The 26725-nt window shown below is 44.5% G+C and overlaps 1 protein-coding gene across 2 annotated transcripts in view; it reads right to left on the bottom strand.

The window, feature by feature from the left end:
* LOC108696771 (brain-specific angiogenesis inhibitor 1-associated protein 2) overlaps window positions 1-26725 on the bottom strand; it is a 140417-nt gene that overhangs the window by 52481 nt on the left and 61211 nt on the right. For both annotated transcript variants that reach the window (XM_018226402.2, XM_041569643.1), the window contains 7 exons: window positions 23877-23938; window positions 19647-19718; window positions 19407-19544; window positions 5627-5779; window positions 3239-3451; window positions 1364-1601; window positions 145-346 (listed from right to left, as the gene is read on the bottom strand). In XM_018226402.2, the coding sequence (XP_018081891.2) occupies window positions 145-346; window positions 1364-1601; window positions 3239-3451; window positions 5627-5779; window positions 19407-19544; window positions 19647-19718; window positions 23877-23938 (1078 nt within the window). The remainder of the gene's footprint in view (window positions 1-144; window positions 347-1363; window positions 1602-3238; window positions 3452-5626; window positions 5780-19406; window positions 19545-19646; window positions 19719-23876; window positions 23939-26725) is intronic.

Raw genomic sequence — 26725 nt, 5'->3', positions numbered from 1 at the left:
ACTGTATAAAATCAAGTTGGGGGGGCACATAAAATCCTTTCTTATGTCCCCCTCATCCAGCCACATTCCGTCGCTATAAGATCGGAAATCGTCCCACCCATCCTTCAGTATATGAGCACTCTTATTGTTCATGGAGTAACTTACATTTTGGTAGAGTCATTCTCGCCATAGTGCCAGCCGTCTCTAGCTTCGGGAACCAGCAGAAGGATGATATCCCCTTCCTTGAAATTAAGCATGGTGCTGTTCTCTGCGGCATTGTGTGAGAAGACCGCCTGCACTCTCCGACGTTCTACACGAGGCGGCAGTACTGACAGGGGGCTGATCCGAGGTAAGGTCTTATTTTCCACTGCAACCAGAACAGGAACTCTTATTAAAGGACAAATGGAACACAATGTAGCAATGGCTGCCTGCTGTGCAACTTGACTTTGCAAGATATTGTATGGGCCTAGATTTATTGATATCTGAGGATATCAGATTTGCAATGGATGTGCTTGTCAGCAGACAGGCCTTCCATTAAACTCTGCTCCCTCCTCCTGGATCCGACTGCATCAACTCTGCCAGGCCAACAACTTGATTTGCTCATTTTGCAGCCTTTTCATGTTCATCAGAATTTGGATTTGTGGTAGAACAACCAACATTTTGTTACCATAAGGTGGTAATTTATGCCCCTGCAATAACAGGAAAACTAAGGGGAAAAAGAACACGTCCTTTAGTGCTCATTCGCTTCTTCTTCGGGCGACTAATCTGCCCGAACTGCCTTCCGATCGGCTACAATGTAAATCGCCAGTGGGATGGCACTCAGGATGCTTCGTTTTCCAATGTCGCCTGAAGTTGCCTCACTAGGAAACTTCGGGCGACTTCGGAAAGACGAAGCAATCCGAAGCAGTTCGGGGAGATTAATCACCCGAAGAAAAAGCGATTTGTCACTGGGCGACTAATCTCCCGAAATAGTGTGTGTCTCTGCCCTAAATGGGTTGTAAATCCAAAATAAAATCCAATACAAATCTCTACACAGTCGCCAACTGCTCTACAGGGAAACAAACAAAGTTGCTTGAGTTCTGCATGGCTGGGAAGTAAGGCGGGGGCTCCCCCTGCTGTTCATAAGTATGATTGTTTCCCTGCTCAGCAGTTAGGGACCGTCTGACAATTCCTATCCACAGCAGTAAATGAAGGGAGAATTTCACTGCATACAGTCAGGTTTTCTTATAAAAACGGTACACATTTTTAAATCAAAGTATATTGGAGACAGGTTTGTTTTTCATTAAAGAAAATAAAAATTGGATTTTATTTTTTTGCCTTTACATGCCCTTTAATAAGGTCTGATTTGTGCATATTTACTACACATACGGTTTTGAGTACATACCCAGGGTGGCAAGTCTGTTCTCGGAGGATAGCTTGCGTGGCATTGGTAAGGTACAGGAAAACATCTCATTGGCCTTGGAAGGTGGAGGAGTGAGCAATGCTGGTGTTGCCGGCTGCGAGGAAACCACTGGGCTCAACAACAGGGGCTCAATATGAGCAGGGCTTCCCATATCACGTGAGCCTCTTGAGCGATGGGTCTCTCCATTGGGAAGAGGAAGAACTTCTTGCACTGACATCCGCTGCCATTAGCAGGTTGGGAAAAAGAAATAGACCCAGTGAGCTATAGTGTCCCCATAATGCTGTAATCTTGCTTTATGATATGCAGTGGGTTTTGAGGTCTCCTAATCATCTCAGCTATTTTAACTAAAACTGCTAATTTACTTTCGCTATTACAGGTATAGGATCCGTAATACAGGAACCTGTTATCCAAAAAGCTCAGAATTACGGAAGGTTTGTCTCCCATAGAATCCATTTTATCCAAACTGTAATTATCTGTAATAATAAAACAGTACCTTGTACTTAATCCCAACTGAGATATATGTAATCCTCATTGTAAGCAAAACCATCCTATTGGGGTTATTTGATGTTTACATGATTTTCTAGTAGACTTAAGGTATGAAGATCCAAAATACAGAAAGACCTGTTATTCGGAAAACCCCAGGTCCCCAGCATTCTGGATAACAGGTTCTATACTTGTACTACAACAATATATCCATCCCACCCTATTTTATCTTTTTCCCTGGTCCCAATTTCCTTCAATACTGTACTCGTAATGTACAAGTCGACAAAAATTCAACCTGCACCCACCCGCTCCCAACCTGCACCCGACCCAAACCTGGCTGGCACCTTCATTTATAGACGACACCCAACCTGCCCATCTCTGATGTCACGAAAGGGGGAGGGAATGGGGTATGCATCCACCTATAAATGGAGACCGCCAAAGCTAAAACCAGAAGAGTATAAGTATAGTAAGTCCCAAAACATGATTGCCATACCATTATCTCAAAAGGCCGCTTTCTCCACCAGTGTTTTTCAGACAGCGGAGAAGCATCATTTCAATTAAAGGAGAACTAAAGCCTGACTAAAGAAGTAGCTGAAAATGTTGTGTTGGGCTTCTGTACCAGCCCAAGGCAACCACAGCAGTAAAGATCTGTGTCTCCAAAGATGCCCCAGTAGCTCCCCATCTTCTTTTCTGCTGATTCACTGCACATGCTCTGTGCTGCTGTCACTTACTGAGCTTAGGGATCCACTCACAATATACAGTACACATAGAATAGAAATGTCACAATATAAGGCTGATTAGTAATTAATACAGATAATTACTACATGGCAGCACAGAAACCAGTGCAATTAGCATCAGAATTTAATAATCAGCAAACCTGTAGCATCAGCTTATATTACAGACCAACTTCATATTCTGCTGGATAATTAATGACGAGCCCTAAGCTTAGCTTCTCAACAGCTGCTCAGAGCCCACTGAGCATGTGAGTGTCACAGACACTTTCCAAGATGGTGACCCCCTGTGACAAGTTTGAAGTCCTGGATTATTGCTGCTATTGACAAGCTGAAACTTTAGGCTGGTGCAATAAGTTCAGTATATAAAATACCGCATTTTTAACCATATTCATTTTTATGGTTTAGCTCTCCTGCAAGGTAGACAAATTTGAATTTTTAGACCAAAGGATACTGTAGGTGCTTTCTCATTGCAATGGGCCCGTATTATTATGCCAGTCACATAGAGCTGGCAAGCAACAACCGTTTGCCCTTATATCAAACAAACAGCTGAGCCGAGGTAGAGGCCCACTCATGATGAATGCAGAGCATGTGAAAGACAGTTCTATATTCGCATCACAGAGTTCGCTTCCCAAACACTTACGTTATTCAAGCTGAGACCTCCTCCTCCTAACAGAGGTGCCAGCTCCGGGGGGACCTCCAGTGGTTTTGTGCTTGGCATTGGATCAGAGATGACTGGCTCTGTAGTGTGGCTGGCGGTTTGTTTCACTAGCATCAGGGCTCGCTCGGGAAGTTTAGTGGGCTGCGTGCAGGACTGTTGCCACGTAGGAAGCTTAGCACTTAGAAGTTCCTTTACCTTGGAAAATTAATATGATTTTGTTGGATTTTACTTTCCTATATGTCATTATTCTAACTTATACAAATAAGTGCCACTGCCAGAATGTAACGGCACATTTTCCTTTATACCAATCTATATTAATATTGCAGACACAGTAATCGAGTGGTAATGCTCTATAACCAGTATGTTATAGAACGACCGATTCAATACATTTTTATTTTGCATCGTTTTTTAATTTATTTGCCTGACTCTTTCCAGCTTTCAAATGGGGGTCACTGACCCCGGCAGCCAAAAAAAAAACTATTGTTATTATTACTTATGTTTCTATACAGGCCTATTCATAGTCTGGTCTCTCATTCAAACCACTGCCTGGTTGCTAGGGTAAATTAGATACTAGCAACCAGATAGGTATTCAAATGCCAAACTGGACAAGTTGAATAAGAAGCTGTAGAACTCAAAAACAAATAAGAAGAAGAAATGAAGACCAATTGCAGAAATTCACTCTCTGCATCATATTAAAAGTTAATTTTATTGTGACCAACCCCTTTAAGATACAATTATAATACTTTTCCATACTTTCTTTGCTATATATTATAGGGGTGATTTATTGCTATTCCTGGACACTGATCACTAAGGGTTGCAAAAGTGCACCCCTTGTCTCTGTGCTCTGTACCTGGATTGGAAGTTTGGTGCAGAGTTCAGCCCTGGCAGGTGCAAGACAGCGATGTTAGGGGACAGGTAGGAGGCGGGATGCCTATTTGGCTCCACCCTCCCCTATGAATACAGTGCTGTTTAAAGGACCAGTAACATCAAAAAAATTTGTTAGTATACACACCAAGACAAATTAAACTTTAAAATCGCAAAGTCTTTATTAAGAAATAACTTACAGAAACTCCTCTTCAGAAAGCGATCGTGTGGCACTCGATTTCTCCTCCCTGTCTTCCTTATAGGAGATAGTCAGGAAGGAGAAATCAAGCGCCGCACAATGGATCATCGCCCTGTTGCTTTTTCTGAAGAGGAGCGGAAGCAGAGTTTCGGTAAGTTATTTCTTAATAAAGGATTTGCGATTTACGGATTTTTAAAATTTTTTTTGAAGTTACTGGTCCTTTAAAGCAAGTAGTGCTTTATTCATGGAGAGAACATAGGACTAAACATACAGTATTATAAACAATTATAAGATGATACAAATTTGATGAAAGTGGAGGATGCGCTACATATTCTCTCTTACAATCTGATCCTGGGGTGTTGATTTATACAGAGGGGCTAAATGGCACCAGTATAGTTATAAGTAGCAACTACATGGGGTGGGGAATGGTGGGAGTCCTATCAGGGGCATGGGATCACTGGGAATTAACAAGATGGTCATGGTTGGAGGGTGCTAAAAAACTGTAGAGCTTGTCTGGAAGTGGCCAAGATTTCGAGTGGGATGGGTAGTGAAAAGTCAAAATGGCATAGGGTCATGGGTGGTTCCGGTGGTGGACCATTTGGATGAACATTTTTAAAAGGGGCCCCACTCTTATTAGTTTCCAAGGCCCACCCACGGAGACTTAGGGTAGGCAGTGGTCTAATAGCGTGAGCCCCTCGTGGGATGGTAGACACTGGCATCTAAGTAGCATTGGAGTCCACGATTTCAGTTGGAGGCCCTGGCAACTAATAGCAATTATTTTTGATTGGATGTCAATAAAAAAATGAAACACATAACTGCTCTGGTGTATTTTAGCACCTTTGTTTGTATAATCAGTAATAATCTGCAAATCAGTGTTGTCCCACCTATAGCTTGGGCATAGAGATGCCCTGGGAGGAATTTTTCACCTAGTTTCACTGCAAAAAAAAAAGGCCATCGCCTCCAATGTTTTACAAAAAAAAAGTCACACAGCTTGGAAAAAAAAGTCATCACGAATTTCAATTCAAATTTTTGGAGAAGCGAAACGGGACTGATCACTGCTTGGGGCACAAAATGGATTCCCATGTCCGGGGTGGCTCAGCATATGCTCCCTATTAATATTGTACATTTTTCTCCTACAACAGTTCAAAATCAGTATATTTTTATTCTGCAGATTGGAATGATGACAAATACTGATATTATACTAACTCTTGGGCCACAAAGTTCCATTTCTGACTCTATGTGCGCTAATCAGCAATGTTGATGAAGATGACTAGATGAAGTATAAATGTATGTTCTATTGGAAGTACCTTGCTGTGATAGGCACTAAAGTGTTTGGACACTGCACACTGCCGATCTACAAGGAAGGAGTATCGCCGTCGTTCCTCTGTGAGGGCTGATTTGTATCCTTCCGCCACAAACTGGTCCAGCTCACATTGCTTTGTGCTCATGATTTCAACGTACTGTAAATAACAGATACAAACAGAGGGGGGAAAAGTCATTCCTGGGATAAATTACATCACACACGTGCTTTGATGGATACTCAGCATGCTCACACATGTAATGGATTGTAGTGATTCCGAGGCCATGGAGCTCACAGACATAAGTGGTGCCACAATAATATTTATACAAAACTTTGGGCATGCCACTTCCCACTCACATCAGTTGGAAGTCCCTGTTTTTGGAAATAATGATGGGCCCAGGGAAAGCAGCCCATGACATATAGTAGATGCCCTATGTGCTATAGCCATTGCTTAGGTTTTTCTAGCTCTGAAGAGGCCAGTATGGAAGGTCACGGCGAGAGGGACGGCCATGGGAACTGCAAGTGAAGCCCTGTACATCATAATTGGGTAATTCACTACCAAGTTAATTGCTGCATCTGCTTCCAACTGAGGCTCAGGGCCGCCATTAGAAATCACGGGGCCCTGTAGATTTTTTTTTTTAGTTCCTTAGTTCCCCTGGGCCCCGTCCACCCCACCACCCAAGCCCCACCCCAGATCCTGCCCACTCCACACCAGAGTTAAAAGACCACACAGACATCAGCACTAAAAATGGCAAACACCCCCCCCCCACACACACACACACACAAGTTATAAAAAGCTTTTGTTGGTCAGGGCCCCCTTATAAGTTAAAAAAAAAACATTGGCGCCAGGGCCCCCCTAAAAGTTTTCTTAAAAAAATATTGGCGTCAGGGCCCCCCTTACAACTTTTATTACAACAATGACGAAATTGGGGCCCTAGAGAATATTTTTTTAAAAAAAAAACATTGGTGGCAGGGGCCTATAGAGTATTAAAATAATACATTGGTGGCCAGGGGATTAAAAAAATAAAAAAACACACATTGGTGTTCAGTAGAATTGAACTCATGGCTTCAGGACTTCAACTTCGCCTCCTTTAGTGACTTCAGGTCTTTTTGCCACTTCAGGACTTCAATTTCGGCTGTTTTCGTGACTTTGTGTATTTTCGCCGCTTCAGGACTTCAATTTCAGCTGTTTTCGTGACTTCGGGTCTTTTCGCGGCTTCGGGACTTCGGCTGTTTGGCACTTCACCATTTCGGCTGTTCAGGTCTTCAGGAGAGGCGGCACGGCTTCAGCGCTGTCAAGGGGGGCCCGGCTATTTTGAAAAGTGCAGCACAGCCAGTGGCGGAACTATCAGGGGAGCAGGGGGTACCAGGGCCCCCGGCAGTCCGTGCGGCACTAAAATATGCGGCCAAATGGGGCCGTACGGAGGGGGGTGGGGCTGGCTGCGCGTCACGCACCAGGGCCCGCCCCCCTCTAGGATTGCTTCTGAGCACAGCTAGGACCTTCAGGCCCAGGCCCGGTACAGCCTTACCCCTTTCACCACCTCCAAATTAATAAACACAGCTAAATGGGCTAACTCTAAGGGGTATATTTATCAAAGAGTGAAGTTAGAGATCTCCACAGTCTGCTAGAGTGAAATACCGCCTCTCTCCATTCATTTCTATGGGATTTTTAAAGGCGTATTTATCAGGGTGAAAGTGAAAGTTTATCCTTTGATTAATAAGCTTTCAAAATCCCATAGAAATGAATGGAGAGAGGCAGTGTTTCATGCTAGCGGACTGTGGTGATCTCTAACTTCACTTTTTGATAAATATACCCCATTTCTCACCCTGAATTATGAGTATACCCACCTAAAAGAGGCTCTAGGACAATGGGCCTGCATGAATTACAATAAAGGAGGTTTAAGGATTAAAGGATAAGTAAACCTTAAAAATAAGTGAATGTAAACTGATGAGGGGGCTATTCTAAGCGCTTTTGCAATGTACATTTATTTTTTATTTTTTTAATTCCAAGATATTAAAGGATACATGCACTGTTGCATGGATTTTGTTACAAAAGCAATACCTTCATCCTACTATGCTGTTTTGTTGACTTTGTTGACAGGCTGTTATAAGCTCAGTCAGGCCTGGAGTGATTTTGGATGGAAATATGGGATCAAAACTAAAAATGACTGAAAGCCTTTGCCTTAAAGGAAAAGCACTGGGCTTATTCATTCTGTAGTAACAATGCTATATAGTGAAAAATACATAGGAAAATGGAGTATCAAAAAGGATACTGCATGGAACAAAAGAATAACCCGCTGTTAAGTATTGACTATACTAAAGTTGTTCTGTAGGGGGAAAGGGCATCAGATCTGGGTGGTCACCTGTGCTTGCGCCCCATAAAGACAGTTTTGGGGAAAAGTCGTCAGCAGCAACTAGAACAGAAGAATTGATGGACTTTCCTAAATCCAATATTCAGTGCTGAGATTTCAGTACGGTAATTTGTAATCTTATCAGAGTGAACTGAGCCAATATCGAAAAGATAATAAAGAAGGCAGCTGGCTTGCACATTCCACGCCCGCATGAATTAGTAACATCACTGGAAGCTTCAGAACAGATCTTCAGTGCCCTAAAGCAACTCACATCTTCTTGCCAAATACAAAGGTTGTCAAAATGCATCTCATGGGCACCCATGAATCGAGCCAAAACAAATGCTCTTGTTCATTCTGCTCTGGAATATTGGGTTGGGTATAAAGCTTGTTCCAGCCTGTAGGACACTTTGGCAGCAAAAGGGGTTCTACAAGGTCTAGGGCCTTCTGCTGTATCTGTGAATAAACAGGATGGTACCAAAGGACCGTGTAGGGAGAAAAACATCCTCATTCTTTACAAGAGCCCTCCTCTATTCACGTCCCTCTCTGTATCCCAAACCAGCCTGTCCCTGCCTCTCCACTTCACCTCCCCCACCCTCTGCTTACAACGGAATGGCCTCTCGTAGGCAAGTCATGATCCAGAAGTAATGGTTGCCACAGTGACCGTGTTGACAAAAGGGGATGCAGAGATAATGCCCCGGCCTTTCTAACGTACTGGAACCAAATGTGGTTTCTCCTTCCGACCCTCAGCAACCAAAACAGCTGACTTGCCAATGAGAAACTGAAGAGGGGGGAGTAAAGCAAAATACAGCTGAGTGAACACAAAACCAAAGGCCCCAGCCAAATAGCGCTGAAGCTATTAAAGACAAAGCCACGGCATCTTCATCCCGTCACCAACACTTCATTCCCATAAATATACAATGGGCCTCGTGGGTCCTACAGATAAAGGTCCCCTGTTATGCTGGTTCATGAGCTAGCAGATGTACACCTCAGTTGATACGATCCGTATCCATCTCATAAGCACCCTTGACATAATCCCATTTACCATAACCTGGCAGCGAGTCAAGTCTTTTCTTTAAATCCTGAGACTCCCCTCATCTTTACACGGTGCCAGAACTAACTTATCCACAAGCAAGGTGAATATGCCATATTGTGCCGCAGGGTTTTACTAAATGAGAGCTCATGCAGAACCAGGCGGAAGGGGTTAAACATCACTGTCGGGGTGCATGGCAAAACCAATTATGATGAAGGCAAAGGCGACTGGTGGGAATCTGTTGTTGAACATTGAGAGCTTGACACTCATTACAGTGAATCCACTAAATGATCACCAGCATTGCTGAATACACATGATGCGATCCAAATTACAATCGGATAATCCAAATACCAACCATAAGTATTATCACTGGGTACAGGCGTTTTAATCCCCAAGCTCGATTTAGTCTGGAAAACTGGGAAAATACAAAGTTTCAGGTCTTTTTCATATAGTACAAAGCTGAGTCCATCATTGGCTCTCAAGATTTTTTTGTCCTTCCTTCCTCCGGAATCATAGAGAAATAGAAAACACACGAGTGAAAAACTGAGCCTGTGTTCAAAGGCCCCCGTGTGAATCTGTAAATATGATTAGTATAAAATAAAACAATTAAAAGTGATGAAAAGCCAAAGACTTTCCCATGGAAACCCAATCAAAATGGATTGTGTGCAGTGCCCTTTGCTGGGCAACACCTGTGAAAGATGCTACTGTTACAATATTGCCTTCCTGTTAATACCCACAATCACACTCCCTTCCCAGAGACTATTATCCACTGTTACTATAGACACCATCTCTCCCTACTATACCTGCTATCCCACAGTCACACTCCCTTCCCAGAGACTATTATCCCACTGTTACTATAGGCAACATCTCTCCCTACTATACCTGCTATCCCACAGTCACACTCCCTTCCCAGAGACTATTATCCCACTGTTACTATAGGCACCATCTCTCCCTACTATACCTGCTATCCCACAGTCCCATTCCCTTCCCAGAGACTATTATCCCACTGTTACTATAGGCACCATCTCTTCCTACTATACCTGCTATCCCACAGTCCCATTCCCTTCCCAGAGACTATTATCCACTGTTACTATAGTCACCATTTCTCCCTACTATACCTGCTATCCCACAGTCACACTCCCTTCCCAGAGACTATTATCCCACTGTTACTATAGGCACCATCTCGCCCTACTATACCTGCTATCCCACAGTCACACTCCCTTCCCAGAGACTATTATCCCACTGTAACTATAGGCACCATCTCTCCCTACTATACCTGCTATCCCACAGCCACACTCCCTTCCCAGAGACTATTATCCCACTGTTACTATAGGCACCATCTCGCCCTACTATACCTGCTATCCCAAAGTCACACTCCCTTCCCAGAGACTATTATTCCACTGCTACTATAGGCACCATCTCTCCCTACTATACCTGCTATCCCACAGTCACACTCCCTTCCCAGAGACTATTATCCCACTGTTACTATAGGCACCATCTCTCCCTACTATACCTGCTATCCCACAGTCACACTCCCTTCCCAGAGACTATTATCCCCATTGCTACTATAGGCACCATTTCTTCCTACTATACCTGCTATCCCACAGTCCCATTCTCTTCCCAGAGACTATTATCCCACTGTTACTATAGGCACCATCTCTCCCTACTATACCTGCTATCCCACAGTCACACTCCCTTCCCAGAGACTATTATCCCACTGCTACTATAGGCACCAACTCTTCCTACTATACCTGCTATTCCACAGCCACAGTCCCAGCCCTTAGCATTAACTTTTAGTATGATGTAGAGAGTGATATTCTGAGACAATATGCAATTGGTTTTCATTTTTTGTTATTAGTGGTTTTTGAGTTATTTCACTTTTTATTTCACAGCTCTTGAGATTGCTATTTAAGCTATCTAGTTGCTATGGTCCAAATTACCATAGCAACCATCCATGATTTGAATGTCAGACTGGAATATGACTAGGAGGAGGAATAGGCCTGAATAGAAAAATGAGTGATACAAAGTAGCAATAACAATACATTTGTAGCCTTACAGAGCATGTGTTTTCAGATGGGGTCAGAGACCCCCATTCAAAAGCTGGTTCTTAAAAAAAAATAACTAATGAAAGCCAATTGAACCATTGTTTAGAGCTGGCCATTCTATAACATACTAAAAGTTAACTGAAAGGTGAGCCACTCCTTTAAGCTGCTGACTAGGGGCACCTTATATCGACCTGTGTATGGGCCGCATTAGTGGCTGCAATATTAACTATTAATTCAGTTGTGCAACCCACACTTATATTTAGATTTCATTGTAAGAGGCCTGACTATTTTAAGATGTAAGAGTAAACTTTCCAGACAGGTTTGTATTATGTACTTCAAAATGGAGACGCTGCCAAGAATGTCTTGGCGCTTCCTGGAAGGAAGTGATGTCATGTTTTTTTGTTCCTTGACATGGGAGCCTGAGGAAGGCAACAATGCCATTGTTCCAGGCAGCAGAGTATTCAGGAACAATCCTAGGACGCCTGTTTAGCACATTACAATAAGAATCTGTTTAGCTCTGGGGAAGGACATTGCACTGTGATCTCTACAGAGTATTATAACTGACACATAAACATAACCTCTGACAGGAAGTGAACAAACATGTGCACTTTCCAGGGAGTGTCCCGCCTCTGCTACAGGAACTAATTACCAGCAATTCTTCTGAGAACAGTCGCATGCTGAGGACTGCACTGGCTATTAATGCCACCAATATATTATGCAGTCATACAAATTAATGTTATCAGGCCCAGATTTGTGGAAAGGCTAACCACACCCACATTGGTTCAGAAATACTGGGGATGCACAGGAGATAAAATAGTTTTTTAAATTTCCTGTGAGCCAATCCCCATTGCTCCAGTCCCCATGATGAAAATTAGTGTGAATTAAAGGGAGCGATGAACGTCAGCGGGCCTAGGTTTGCCCACTATGTAAATCCGGCCCTGAATTTTATAGGGGTCTGGTATATAGTGAATAAAGTACCCCCTCTTGTAAAATATAAGGATATTATTAGTTACCGAGGAGTTTCATGACCATATAAAAACACGAGGCCGAAGGCCGAGTGTTTTTATACAGGTCATGGAACTCCGAGGTAACTTCTAATATCCTCATATTTTACCTCTGGGGGTACTTTATTTATTATAATACACAAATTTTAGTGAGTCATGTGACAGAAATGACATCACTACTCACCGTTTATAACTGATGACATCACTACTCACCGTTTATAAGGATATAATTTACAGGATATTCATGGCTTTTGTGTATTATAAACGTATATTTGAGCAACACCATCATTTCAAACACCGATACCTTCCAACATTTTGGAAATAGAAAGAGGGACAAAAAGATTTGCTGCACCAAGCGTGGCAACATTTTTGTCCACGCCCATCGTATGGCCACACCCCCTACTTACCATGCTCATTTTACAAAACTTGGCAGGTTATGAAAGTTTGAACACATTTATGTGGTTTTTATGTGTTATTACAGTTTTGCTAATGAAGGAATGAAGGTGAATTTCCCTGTAAGCTTCAAGTTACAGTTTCCCCAAGAGACCTACTTATCTTAAATTGTTTATTTGCTTATCTTAAATTGTTACAAAAGTAACTAAGTGCACCTGCCACGTATTCTAGGCTCTCTGCCAAAAGCCAGTTAAGTTTTAGAAACAGAATGACCCATAGAGTTGCACCCCCACCCCCCGCTGTATCATGTCATAGGTTCCCACCATTTGAACATCGTTAAAACTTAACCTTTAATCATAAATAGTAAAAAAAGTATGCCCAGAATTTCATTAAACAAGGTTAAAATAAAATTAGGGGAGAAAGCTAAACCGACTCAAAGGTCACCAGCTAATGGACAGATTCTAGAGGATTAAACTGTAATTGGATGGCTAATCTCAGTCAATAAATTCACATCCTCTGTTATACAGTGCTTAGTTTGAGATACAGTTATGGGGATTGCAGATATTGCAGGAATAGGACCTCAATACTAGTACATGTTCCTAGTGCTGAGGAACTGAAATCGGAGCCATGAATAAGCAGGAGTGTTCTCTCCCCTGCCTAGTTGGCCTCAGAAGCCATGCGTTAATTTGCCATTGCCGGTATGTGAGTAACTGTGTGAGTGTTTGAGATCCTCCCACTATTTAGCCTTTGACAAAGCGAGTGAAACGCGCATCAGGCGCTGATACTTTTAGCCTCATTAGGCAGGGTGACGGGAATTTTTCTTTAAAGGAGAAGGAAAGTCGCATCCCACTTGGGGGTGCCAAATGTTAGGCATCCCCAAATGAATGTATTGACTTACCTGAAACCCCGGACTGGTGCTCCTATCAGCAGAAAACTGCACCGGCCCGGGCGTTATACCAGTGAGCACCACAGAGTCATCCTCTTCTGGCTTCTACTTGCTTCTCGCGGCTGCGCATGCACATTAGAATGAAAAGACGAACTTTAACTTAAAAGCTGGCTATTTCAGTCTGCTGCGCATGCGTCTGCCCCAGGAAATTTTAAGAAAGAAGAAGCCAGAAGAGGATTGCTCCATCATGCTCACTGGAATAACCCTGGGCCAGTGCAGTTTTCTGCTGATAGGAGCACCGGCCCGGCTAAGTAAATACATTCACTTGGTTGTGCCAAACATTTGGCAACCCCAGTGTGAAATTACTTTCATTCTCCTTTAAATCATCTCGGTGGAAGGGTGAATGCTGGTGGTTCTCGGGCCATATGGGTAGAATTGGGCAGATGGAACTATAGGCAGGACGAAGGAACTTTCCGGTAACGGCATTTGAGTTGTCTGGGCCTGTTAAGGGAGCGGTGCAGGTGGAATAGTGGGATGGATCTCAGACGCTCACACAGTTACTCGCATACCAGCAGGAGCAAATCAAAGCATGGCTTCTGAGGCCAACTAGTCAGGGAAGAGAACGCTCCTGCTTATTCATGGCTCCAATTTCAGTTCCTCAGCACTTGGAACACGTACTAGTATTGGGGTCCTACTCCTGCAATATCTGCAATCCCCATAACCGTATCACAAACCGAGCACTGATGTGAATTTATTATCTGAGATTAGCCATCCATTTACAGTTTAATCCTCTAGAATCTGTCCATTAGCTGGTGACCTTCGAGTCGGTTTAGCTTTCTCTTCTAATTTTATTTTAACCTTGTTTAATGAAATACTTTTTTTTACTATTTATGATTAAAGGTCAAGTTTTAACTACGTTCATACGGCGGGGACCTATGATACAGTGGGGGGATACACTCTATGGGTTATTCTTTTTCTTCTGCGAGTTACCTATTATATTTCCTCTGACCCTGCACAACACTAATTTGTTTATCATATTCCATCCAATTGAGGGTGCTACCAATTGCTCTTTATGTATATACGTAAGTTTTAGAAACATTTTCTGGCTGTTCAGTGCAGGAGATCAAAGGGAGAGTCAGTAACAATCCTGGACTGCGGGCTGAGCTGTCAAAATCGGGAATGTCCAGCGAAAAATGGGACAGTTTGGAGATATGCAACCAACATGCTCTGCATAGCCACATAGAAACCACTGTAGTCTCATTTTCCCGGCAGCATTGAGGATATTGTAGGTACAGATTTGATTCTCACGAACAAATAAATCTGACCCACCCGCAGATAAGCAAAGAACGCAAAGTCAGCACAGACAATAATAGAGAGCCGGGGGTCACAGATATCTACTGGCAGACGGTGACAAAAGATATGGATACCAGGCACTGAATTGCACACAGACATTAATGGCAGTGACTGAATTCAGAGATTGACTTGTTAACAGAGATAGACGTCACCGACTGATGCAGACACATCCTTGAGCACGTACCCAGGCTAATATGTAGGAAAGCGGCAGATGGCCGAAAGTCAGTATTAGAAACCCAGCTGGCTATCATACCTTGTTACGCTGGATGCAAGAACTCTTTTCAACATCTAATTCTACAGCCAGGTACAACATATCTAATTGCCATTAATAAAAATAGAGATTTTGATTAGATTTTGTGGGTCAGATTTTATCTGATCTTGCCATGCAACTGCATGCAACACCATGCAACAGAACAAGAGTTGTAGGATCCTACAAAATCTGACCCCCCTATAGCTAAAATGTAAAGTCAGATGGTGACGTTTGTTTGTGAAAAGTGATGGGCGAATAAATTCACCAGACAAGGATTTGCGGCAAATTACAGTGTTTCGCAGCAAGTGAATTAATTTGCGAAACTGCGGCAACAGTTCACTGGGGACAAAGCAGTTGCGTCAAAAATTGTATTGATAAGATTTGTTGCGAGTCAAAATTATTCGGATGCCCGTTGCAAAATAGTCGTGCGTATAAAAATTGTCACGTGTCAAAACAATTTTTGACAATTTTTCACCATTTCATTAATCTACATCCGACGGTCAATGGGGAAAAAAAGTTGGTCAGACATCATTCGATTTTATCTTGTCGGATGAAGCAGCAGTATGCAGCATTCGCATTCTACCATACTGCGTCGGATGGAAAATTTTCGATGTAGTTCACACATCAGATCTTTGTATCCGTCCCATTATATTTTGACCCATGCAACTATCTCCGACTTGTAGGTGATCCAACACCATCCTACAAAATCTCTAGTGTAGTTAATCCTTAGGGCTGAACTACACAGTGTGCATTCTTCAGATCCGACGCGATGAGAGGAAGTGCAGGCGGCACGTCGTATACGCGAATATAATGTAAGTAGTACAAAAGTCATATCTACGAACTGCTTGCATCCGGCACAACACGACTGTCGGTTGAAGACGCAACATGCAGTGTTTGCATCCAACAGTCGTGTTGTGTCGGACACGCAGTTTGTAGATACTACATTTGTGCTACTTACATTATATTTGCCGCATCCGACGTCCCGCCTGTGCTTCCTCTCATTGCGTCGGATCTGAAGAACGCGTACCGTGTAGCTCAGCCCTTAGCAGTGGCATAACTAGATGTTACTGGGCCCCACAGCAAATTAATTTTAGGGCCCCCAACATTTCCAGAGGTTGTTCTATTTTATCAATATTTTTTTGAAATTGTATATGAACTAAAACATCATGGGGCCCCTATACCTCCTGGGCCCCCCTGCAGCCGCAGGGTCTGCTTCCTCTATAGTTACGCCCCTGGCCCTAAGTTAACTCAAGGACATAATTGTTTTACCAAATGCACCCCAGCAAGGTCTGTTCACTACAAGGAGAGAGGCTCCACCATAGTAACAATTGGCTGAATTTATACTAATTGGAAACAGCCATTTTCTCATCTAACAAGCTCTCATTTGGCTCACAGTCCTCAATATAGATAAAGATGTTGGGCTATTGCCAGTCACTGGCATGTGCCATTGAGAAAGCATTGTCAGAGAACAGGACTAACTGGGCACATGAGCCAAGGCAAATCTCTCTGCAAAGTCTTTCTTGTAGAACCGTTTATGGTTTTTTTCTTACAGACTGAATGTTTTAGTAAACAAAAGCTTCAAATGAGTAACATAATAAGCAAAAATAATATGAAACTCATGGATAAAATTGTTGGACTGAAACCCACCCTTTGGCCAAATGCAAAGTGTTATACTGCGTTGCTACTTGGACGGAGGAAATAGAAACCAAAGTTTATGGAGCATTAATAGAAAACTCATGCGGCTGATTACGCGTTCCAGAGGATATGTAAGTACAGACCTGTGTGTAGGTTGTTATAGAAGAAGTCTAACAATAAATATGAACCTGTATCACAAAATGCATTTATATGATATTTAATGTGGTTATTCAAACTGATTTTAAGGCATTTGCATTGTGGGACATCACTCAGCATGGGTCACCATATCATTCCAATAAAGAACAGTCGTGGGAGATGATGTAAAGAAGGCATGACGATATGGGAATGTGAAATGTTTGTTCGTATACGTAAATTGTTAGGTGTTATATTTGTATCTCTTTTTTTACTCTCATATAACAGACTTTACTAACATACACAGTGGAGGGATCATTGATAAATAAATAAATGCCTATTTATTGATTATTTTGTGCATGTTTTCCCCTGAACACTACTGTGCAAATATATATATTTTTTTTTTGCGAATATCGGATGATGTGTGCAGAAATATTCGCAAATGGCTTGTGTGGCCACTATGCGTTATCGTATGTGCGAATATAGCATTGAAGGTCATTTTGGTAAGATAAATTTGAACTTCGCAAAAAACTGTTTTCCACCACCAAAGTTTTGTCATAACTGAAATGCAATTTGCTATTACGCCATATTCAAAAAGCTTGTGCGAAGTTCAATGGCGTTACTAGAGTTAGCAAAAAGATCTTCAGAGGGGACCAGCGCACTCCAATCCCCATCCTCCCACTCACTTCCTGTCCTGCCTCTGACCCGCCTATGTACCGCCCACTCTCCACCCCACTGCGGGGTCTGCTTCCTCAATAGTAACATCACTGGCGAAGTTTATAAATGAGTTCCAGTAACAGCCCTGTAGCAACTTTATCACCAGTGACGGGTCTGGACTGAGAATTAAAATAGGCCCTGTCATTTCAGGTACACAGAGGCCCAATCAGCCCACACAGAGGCCCAAACAGCCCCCACCAGCCCACTAAATAATGCCTTTTTATGGCACCTTATAGCAGCCCCTCTGGCATTTGCCAGAACCCACAGATTGCTAGTCCGGGCCTGACCAGTGATACCCCAGGCCTCTCATCTCCAATTGGCTGTGATTTATACAACTGGGGAACAGAGTGTCCCGACATTTTGGCAACCGGTCGTTCAGTTGATCGGACAGGTTAGAAGATTTCTGTTGGCTGACGATAATATCTCTGCATGTATTGCCGATCTAACGATATCAGTGAGAGACTGTCACCAGCTTTTGTCGGACTTATCTTTCATACGATTGCTGTAAGGGGCAGAAAATTGTCTGATCTGTTTGTTTACTACTTTATGTGATCGGAATGGTTAGTGGCAGGTCAGGAGATGTCACCGAACGATTGGTCGTCCCTTATGTAGGTACATCAGCATGTCTATGGCCATCTTTAATCAGGCCAACCCTGCTGCTCATTAGAGCATAAATGTACTCCAAGAGAATCCTATAGCTTTCAATCTACCAAAAGGCTCCATCAACTTCTTTATCTAGCCCAAATGTGGTACAGTATATTGGAGAATCAGCCCATCATTATGGAAAAAACCTGGACAGCAGATGGGAGACGGAACCTGTTTTATACACACATTCATCAAGGAGGTTGATACACACTGGAAAAAATAATACTGGCGGAATCTTAACATATCAACATGATTTCTGCCAAAATATGTCTAAAACCATCAGATACCAATACACAGGGTGTGGCACACTGGACTCTACAGACATAAAACCATCAGCGTTAGGGCTTGTTAATCAGAACAACATGCTTCTTGCTGGACATTGCTATTATTACTGGGACATCGGAAATTACTCTAGTTTGCGGTGTGCATTACTTTTTATTTTTCAGCAACACCAAGTTTGGAATAGATTTTTATTTGCTGCCTTTTTGTTTGAAGTATATATACAAACCAAGGTTTTGTCAGTGACATGAGAAGCCATTAATGTTCACAGCAGCATCATAACTCAGTAAATCAGCAAAAACAAGTCCCTAAAGTTTAGTTATTGAGCAGGAGCAGAGCACAAAGCCAATGCATAACCATGTTGCCTCCATGTTGTAACAAAATACAATACCCTATGGAGTAGTATGGCAATTTGCCTCTGCGGAATGCCCATCCTCTAATTAAAGGGCAAGTTTTTCCTATATTCTCTGGCCTTGTAGCATATATGTAAAAGGCAAGAACAGAGAAGCAATGTTGGAAGAAGTGGATGTCTCCAGGTGCTGCCTATTGGACCTGCACCTCATTTGCAGACCATGCAGCATGTGATTGGTGCCTTCAAACCTTGCGGCATTATAACTCCCAACATTCCAGCTGCAAGATGTGAACATTTTAGTCTTTGTATTTGTGGAACCCAAAAACCCTCCAATCTTCCCAAAACTCTGTGCCCTGCTCATTGACGAATCCGTCCATTAGGACTGTCCTAGCTGGATAGGGATAACTAGGGACCTAAGCATGGTCCTTATTTGGAGCACCTTGATTTCACTGGACCAACCAAGCAGCAGTTTATAGTAGGACAAGGTAGTGACAGTTAGTCTTCGTTTTTTAACCTGTAGTAGCTCAGTATGACTCCTAGCATCTTCCACGAGAAGCAAAAAGTTTTTCGAGGCGTTCTGCAAGTAGTGATTGCTGCCATTGTATTGTCAATAACTCATCCAACAGTAAGCAAATGATTGGGAAGGATTTCCATGCCTGGGCCATTAATACACACCTCATGATAGGTAACCCCTTATTAATACAGGGCACTATACCTGCACTTCTCGGTCACCGTACTTCTGGGGATTCTTGCTGTTCTGGCACTTCTTCCTCAGTTTCTTGAGCTCAGACTGACATTTCTCAATCGACTCTGACTTGGACCGGTGCTCCACCTGGTATTTTTTCAGCGTCGCCTGGGAATATGGAGTAAGCTCTATCAGTTGGGAATGTGACAAGCACGGAAGTGGAAAGGAGGGGCACAATGATAAAGTCAGGAAGCCAGAAGATACACTTACTGTTAAATACTTAATGTCTAATTCAAGCTTGTGTTCCAGTTGAGCCAACAGTTCTGAGTGAAAGAGTTTTAACTGTGGAAATAAAGAACTGATTTAAATTATATTCATATACTGCTTCCGATACACTGCTATGGGTTCAGCTGCTAATGATACTTAAAGTGTAAGGTGCTCACTAACATTGGGTTAAGCTCCCTTCTTTCTCCACCCCTGAAGAGGGCACTTTAGCCAGTGCAGGATGAGGAAGCCACTTCCACACCAGGGTAGCAGTGTGTAAAAATTTCTACACAGGAGTAGATCTGAAAATCTAATACTGCACTCCAGGGCAAAAGCTAGCAGTCTGTGGTTGGAAATGTGGTCAGCAATATTGCCCTGGCTGTGCTTTAGAACCCAGTCGTTGAGGGTCAGCCTTGAGGGTGTCCCTAGAATATGAACATTTTTGCATCAATTCTGTGCCTTTCTCCGAGAATTCCTTCTACTTTACATAGATTGAGAAATATCCAAACATACCAAAGGTTTAGAGACCAAATTGTAATATCATGATGGTATCATTGAACAGGGGTCCCCAACTGCCGGGCTGCGGCTCAGAACTGGGCCGCAGACAGTCCTGAACTAGGCCACCGAACAATTAACATGACGTGGCGAATTGAACGCCAGCGCGCCAAACTGGACGCTGGCGCACCTGAATTGGACGCCCAACCCTCATACCCCATGCCCGACCCCCTCTGACCCCTCCCGACTCTCTCCCCAACCCCTCCCGACTCCCCCACCTCAACAATGTGGCTCTTTTTTGGTCCCCGGGCCAAAAAAAAGGTTGGGGACCCCTGTCATAGAAGGTAACTATAGAGATCTTGGCAGTCCTTAGGGTCATAAATATATTTGGAATCTGTCCCATATGTAAATGCCCATAGTGCCCACTATCGGAATAAAAAGGCTGATGTTTTGTGTCCTCTCTGAGATGTGTCCTAGGGGTCCGAAAAGGCCACAGATGCGGAAATACCTGCCATTCATTAAAGTACTACTTTACACCAACCCTTCATTGCCAACCACAGCAGTATTTAATCTTTGGGAGCACTCAAGAAAAAGTCTGCCCACTTTTTATCAGCCCATGGGACCAACTAATATCCACTGACTTCCCAATCAATATCTATTTAGACTAAAAAGGATATCCGTCAAGAAAGGCAGAAAATGTTACTGAGTGAATGTATTGGCCATTGAAGGTGGTATTTGCTTCTTCACTACCTAGAACAACTTGGATTAAACTTACTCATTTTGGAACCACTACAGGTATAACTGGCCTTAAATCTGCATGGTCAGGAATTGGCTAAATATGAGAATATCACACTTTATGGCTGGATCTTTAGTCTGGCACCATCTGTACATGATGATATCAATATGGTGGTTAGATCACAGTGAATTTTTCTACAAGTCATGGCAAATTGCGCATTTTGCCATCTGCGTCTTTCTTTTTTTGCGAAACGGCGGCAAAAATTTACAGCTGAAAAAATTTTGCCACTACAAAAAAGTCGACAAGACAATAATGTCTCAGAGACCAAAAAAAGTCACCATAAGAAAAAACGCCTATTGACTTTAATGCATATGGTAAGTTGCAGAGACAAAAACGGCCATTGGCTTTAAGGGTAAGGGCACAGATTCGGGGAGATTTAGTCGCCCGGCGACTAATCGCCTCTTCTTTGGTGCAACTAATCTCCCCAAACGGCTTTCGCATGGTAGAATGCGAAATTGCCTGCGGCGCTTCATTTTCCGAAGTCGTCCGAAGTTGACTCACGAGGAAACTTTGGAAATCGAAGCGCCACGAGTGCATTGCCACAGGCAATTTTTCATTATAGCAGGCGGAAGGCAGGGGGGAAGGCAGTTACGGGAGATTGTGGCCCTGAAGAAGAGCCGATCAGTCGCCCGGCGACTAAATCTCCCCGAATTTGCCTGTGTGCCCCTGCCCTAATGCATTTGGAGCGAGAAAAATTGTCTAACGCCTAAAAAAAAATTTGAAGCCCATTTTGCAAATTTTTCACCGTTTTGCAAATTTTTTTGCACTTTCGCAAATTTTTGGGCTAAGCGAAACGGGACAGATTTGCTCATCACTAATCATAGTGTATACAAGGTTGGATTGCTAACCTGCTTTGGAACCACAGCTGCTATACAAAGGCAATGGGAAGGGCGGATTGCTTTCAAATATCTAATTTCCAAAATGATGTACAAACACAATCAACAAACTGACTTGCGAGCGGAACAGTTCCAAGATCCGGTCACTTTGGCTAAGGAGCGAGGGTTCTGCCCAACGCTGCCGGCATTCAGCTCAATGAGACAATGCTATCTGTCCTACGGAATGCATGGCCTGTGAGAAAGCTGATATGCCCTGTCAGCAAGTAACAGTTTTGCTCTCTGTAAATAAATAGTAATTATCTGTAGTGTGAAAGCAGATTTCCTTTGCTATCAGAATGTTTACACTGAGCAGTGATACATTCGGCAGCCTTGCTGTAAAACAATGCCTGTCACAATCAGCAGATATTCTGTTTATTGGCTGGATGATATTATCCAAACACTGTGGATTCTTTGGAGGAAATTCCTTAATTGGGTTCCGTTGCACTAATGCACAAGTGTGTGACAACAGAAATTATAGGGAGACATATAGATGCCAAGTAAATACCCATATGAAAATTAATTCTGCCAATTCTTTAACAACCAAGCTTAAAATAGGCAAAAACATTTGCTGAGCAAAAATCGTACAACAAATTTAATCATGTGACACTGGGCAAGTTTCGACAACTATCTGAGAAAAAAAGCTGCCGAGAACTTGAAGGTCAGAAAAATGATAAATATTTAACTATGTGGAATACTTCTGACACCATATGGGTAAATGGATGGAAACACTTGTAGCCTTTAAAAAGATTGTAAATTAACTTTTAGTATGATGTAGAGTGATATTCAAAATAATTCAAAAACTATAATAAATAAAAATTGAAGGCCAATAGAAAAGTTGCTTAGAATTATCCACTCTATAACATACTTAAAGGGATACTGTCATGGGAAAAAAAAAAATTTTCAAAATGAATCAGTTAATAGTGCTGCTCCAGCAGAATTCTGCACTGAAATCCATTTCTCAAAAGAGCAAACAGATTGTTTTATATTCAATTTTGAAATGTGACATGGGGCTAGACATATTGTCAATTTCCCAGCTGCCCCAAGTCATGTGACTTGTGCTCTGATAAACTTCAATCACTCTTTACTGCTGTACTGCAAGTTGGAGTGATATCACCCCCCTCCCTTTTCCCCACCTGCAGCCAAACAAAAAGAACAATGGGAAGGTAACCAGATAGCAGCTCCCTAACACAAGATAACAGCTACCTGGTAGATCTAAGAACAACACTCAATAGTAAAAACCCATGTCCCACTGAGACACATTCAGTTACATTGAGAAGAAAAAACAGCAGCCTGCCAGAAAGCATTTCTCTACTAAAGTGCAGGCACAAGTCACATGACTGGGGGCAGCTGGGAAATTGACAAAATGTCTAGCCCCATGTCAGATTTAAAAATTGAATATAAAAAAATCTGTTTGCTCTTTTGAGAAATGGATTTCAGTGCAGAATTCTGCTTGAGTAGCACTATTAACTGGTGTGTTTTGAAAAAAACATGTTTTCCAATGACAGGATCCCTTTAAATTGTTCAGTATACAAATAGAAACTGGGTAAATAGATAGGCTGTGCAAAAAAAAAAAATTTATCTAATATAGTTAGTTAGCCAAAAATGTAATTTATAAAGGCTGGAGTGGCTGGATTTTTTTACATTAATAGCCAGAACACTACTTCCTGCTTTGCAGCTCTCTTTGTTTCCACTGACGTGAGGGGGTGGAAAATAGGTCATAACTGTTGCTTTTGAATCTGAGCTGAATGCTGAGGATCAATTGCAAACTCGCTGAACAGTTATGTCCCATGTGGCCCCCCTTCAAGTCACTGACTAACTCAGAGTTAGAGAGCTGAAAAGCAGGAAGTAGTGTTCTGGCTATTATGTTACACATCCAGTCACTCCAGCCTTTATACATTACATTTTTGACTAACTAAGTATATTAGAAACATTTTTTATTTTGTGCAGCCTATCTATTTGCCCGTTTATATTTTTAAACCGAAATGTTCCTTTAAGACACACCCCACAATTTATTGTAAGCAAAGGTTATCCAAGGGCATTGAACAAGCACAAGGCATGATGCATACTTACTACTTCTTCCAGCTGAACTTGGATCTGACGGTGAACTTCAGCCATTTGGAATAAAGTATCTCCTGCAACAATCAAGTGCAAGATTGGTATTAGCAGCGTTCTTTTCGGATGCAAGAAAGAGGGACAATAATCCAAATATCAGTAGAAAACACAACCAGCAAAGGAAGTAGACAAAATAAACTCGCTGTAGCTACGCAAGGTCCTATTGACTGTCCAGTCAACACAAAAAGCTTTTCCTGTCTTCTGCTTCACATTATGGTGCCACCATTTTTTATTCCAAGCCATATACAGAAGCCCAAATAGCGAGCCTGGGACAGGTGGAGCGGAAGGGGCACATGACTAAGGGGAGAGTAGAGGAAATTAAGGGGTAGTGGTGAGAGGTATTGTGGGAGTTGTAGTATGGAAAGGCAATGGAAAAGGGGGCAGGGCTTAACCTTTAAATAAGGGCTGAAAGCGCGGGAGATCTCATTACCTGTAGATGGCACAGCAGTTACAACGTCATGGCGCAGGACACTGGATCCATGGTGCTGGAGGGCCTCAGGTTGGCACTGGCGGGCCACGACGGTGAGCGGATTCGCAGGGAGTTGCTGTCCCTCCTGGGGCCGTCGCAGGGCACGGCAGCTCCGGTGGCGGAAGGGGCGGCTGAGAGGCAGAGGCCGCAGCGCCGGGCCCGTGCGCCCGATCGGAGCACCTCCCCAGTTGCAGGGCCGTCGGGTCTGAGGTTGGCGGGGAGTGGATCGGGGCAGCGCGCTCCTGTGAGCGCTTCCAGGCAAGTGGGGAGCAGTGGGTCTGGGCCCCAGGCAGGGGCGATGCGGAGTAGCAGAGGGAGGCGCACGTCCGTGCGCCTTGGGAGTCGGGTGGCGTCTGCGGCTCCGGCCTCCGGTGCCTCTGGACAGGCAGCGGCAGGCTCCGGGGGTGGGGCTGGGAGCCGGCGCGGGAGCCGCGGGGTTGTGGCGGCCTCTGGACGCCGGGACGGTGTTCGGGCGGCATCTGTGGCTCTGGCCTCCGGTGCCTCAGGGAAGGCTGCGGCAGGCACTGGGGGCGGGGCTCGGTGCGGGAGCCAGGCAGTGGCGGCTTCTCGGCAGGGGGACAGGGTGCGCAGGCTGGCGCAGCTGGCCCCTGTTGGCACCTCGTTGGGAGAGGTTGGTGGCAGTGAACAGGTGGATGCCGGGGCCCCTGCAGGGGGGGATGTGGCTCAGGCGGGTGCAGCAGCCACGGCACCTGTGCGGCGGCTGGATTCTGATGGGGAGGTGGCTGGAGCTACTGGGTCCCAGGTGGAGGCGGTTGGCGGGAGAGAGCGGTCTGTCGGAGGGGACCTTGGCGGGAGTCCCCCTGCTGGAGGGGACCGGGGTAGGAGCAGGTCTGCTTCGGTGCAGGGATCGTGGAGGAGTGCATCCTTCGGCCGCGAGGGGTCGGGTGAGCGGTGGAGGGAGTCGAGGAGCGGACTGGGTGGGCGCCCCAGATCCAGGAGTCGGGCGCGCAGCAGGTCGAGGGATTGCAGGAGCAGGGATGCTGGCGGGCGACGGTGGGGGCATAGGCGGGAGTTTGAGAGGGCCGGGCTTTCTCCCCGGAATATGCGTGCTATGTCTCCCTGTCGCTTTTCTCCTCCTAGGTCTTCAGATCGGCGTGATGGCGGTCACGATGGAAGGCATTCGGCTCGGGAGTCGCGGTCCAGGAGTCATTTGTACGGACCTGCACGGGGGCGTGAGTCGAGGGAGGTCGGTGCGAGTGGACAGACGGCCCAACAGGGTGCTCCCGGGATTGGGCCAGGTGGTGAGTGCTCCGGTGGTGCCCAGGGTGCTAGCGCCACGCAGGGTTTATTGTTGGGGTTGAAGGATCTCTTAGCTAGGTGGGAGTCGGGGACGCCCCAGGCGTGGGTTTCCAGGGTGTGGGTGCCTGTGGGGGCTCAGGAGCCACTGGCAGGGCCCTCCACTACTGCGATCGGCGCGGGGGCGACGGGCGTGGCGGCGGTGGTGTCGGACAAGGAGGGCGTCGGGCTTCCGAAGGAGACGGTGGGGGGGCGACCTGCCCTCACCAGGGACTGTGCCGGAGGCGGCCCGGCAGGGAGCTTACGTTTCCTTTACGGGTCCTTTGGGGGCGCATGTGAAAAAGGAGGTGAAGGAGAAGATCTGGAAGGGGGAGTTTGTGGAGATTTTCTCCCTTCTTCCCCTTGAGGAGGCGGTTGAGCTGAAGGATGACGATAAAAAAGATGGGAAAAGGGAGGAGGAGGAGAGGAGCAAGAGATATAGGAAGATTCCGAAGGTTTTCGGGAACTGGCTCCGGGCCTTTTGCATTTTGGCCAGTATCATTGGGGAAAAGCATTCGGATTGATGCTCATCCCTGTTTAGTTACGTGGACGGTATCTGGGAGGCTTACCGGGTTTATGGTGGTTTGGCGTGGTGGCGGTATGATGAGCAGTTCCGTCAGAAGTTAGCGGCCAACCCGGGGATGGGATGGGACCAGCTGGATATGCCTCTTTGGTTGCGGTTGATGACCGCGCAAAAGGCTTACCCCTTTCAGAGAAGCGCCGGGGGGACGCAGTCGGGGGCCTCGCCGGCGGGATTCAAGCCTGGCTTCTGTTGGCAGTTTAACGAGGGACAGTGCAAGTGGGGGGGATCATGTAAATTTAAGCACGAATGCACAGGCTGTGGGGGTGTACACCCTTACGCCAAATGTTTCAAGAAAGGGAGAACGGGATCCAAGCCTGGGGAGACTAGCAAAGGGGAGGACACCGGTGAACCTCGCCGCGATGCGCCCGTGGTTAGATCGGTACGGTAGGAAAGGGGATGCGGAGTTACTTCGGGTGGGGTTCAGTGAGGGGTTTCGGATTCCGTTTCAACCTAGGGCAC

This window comes from Xenopus laevis, chromosome 7L, assembly GCF_017654675.1.
Source record: "Xenopus laevis strain J_2021 chromosome 7L, Xenopus_laevis_v10.1, whole genome shotgun sequence".
Taxonomy (NCBI): domain Eukaryota; kingdom Metazoa; phylum Chordata; class Amphibia; order Anura; family Pipidae; genus Xenopus; species Xenopus laevis.
This window is presented reverse-complemented; position numbering and strand designations above follow the sequence as displayed.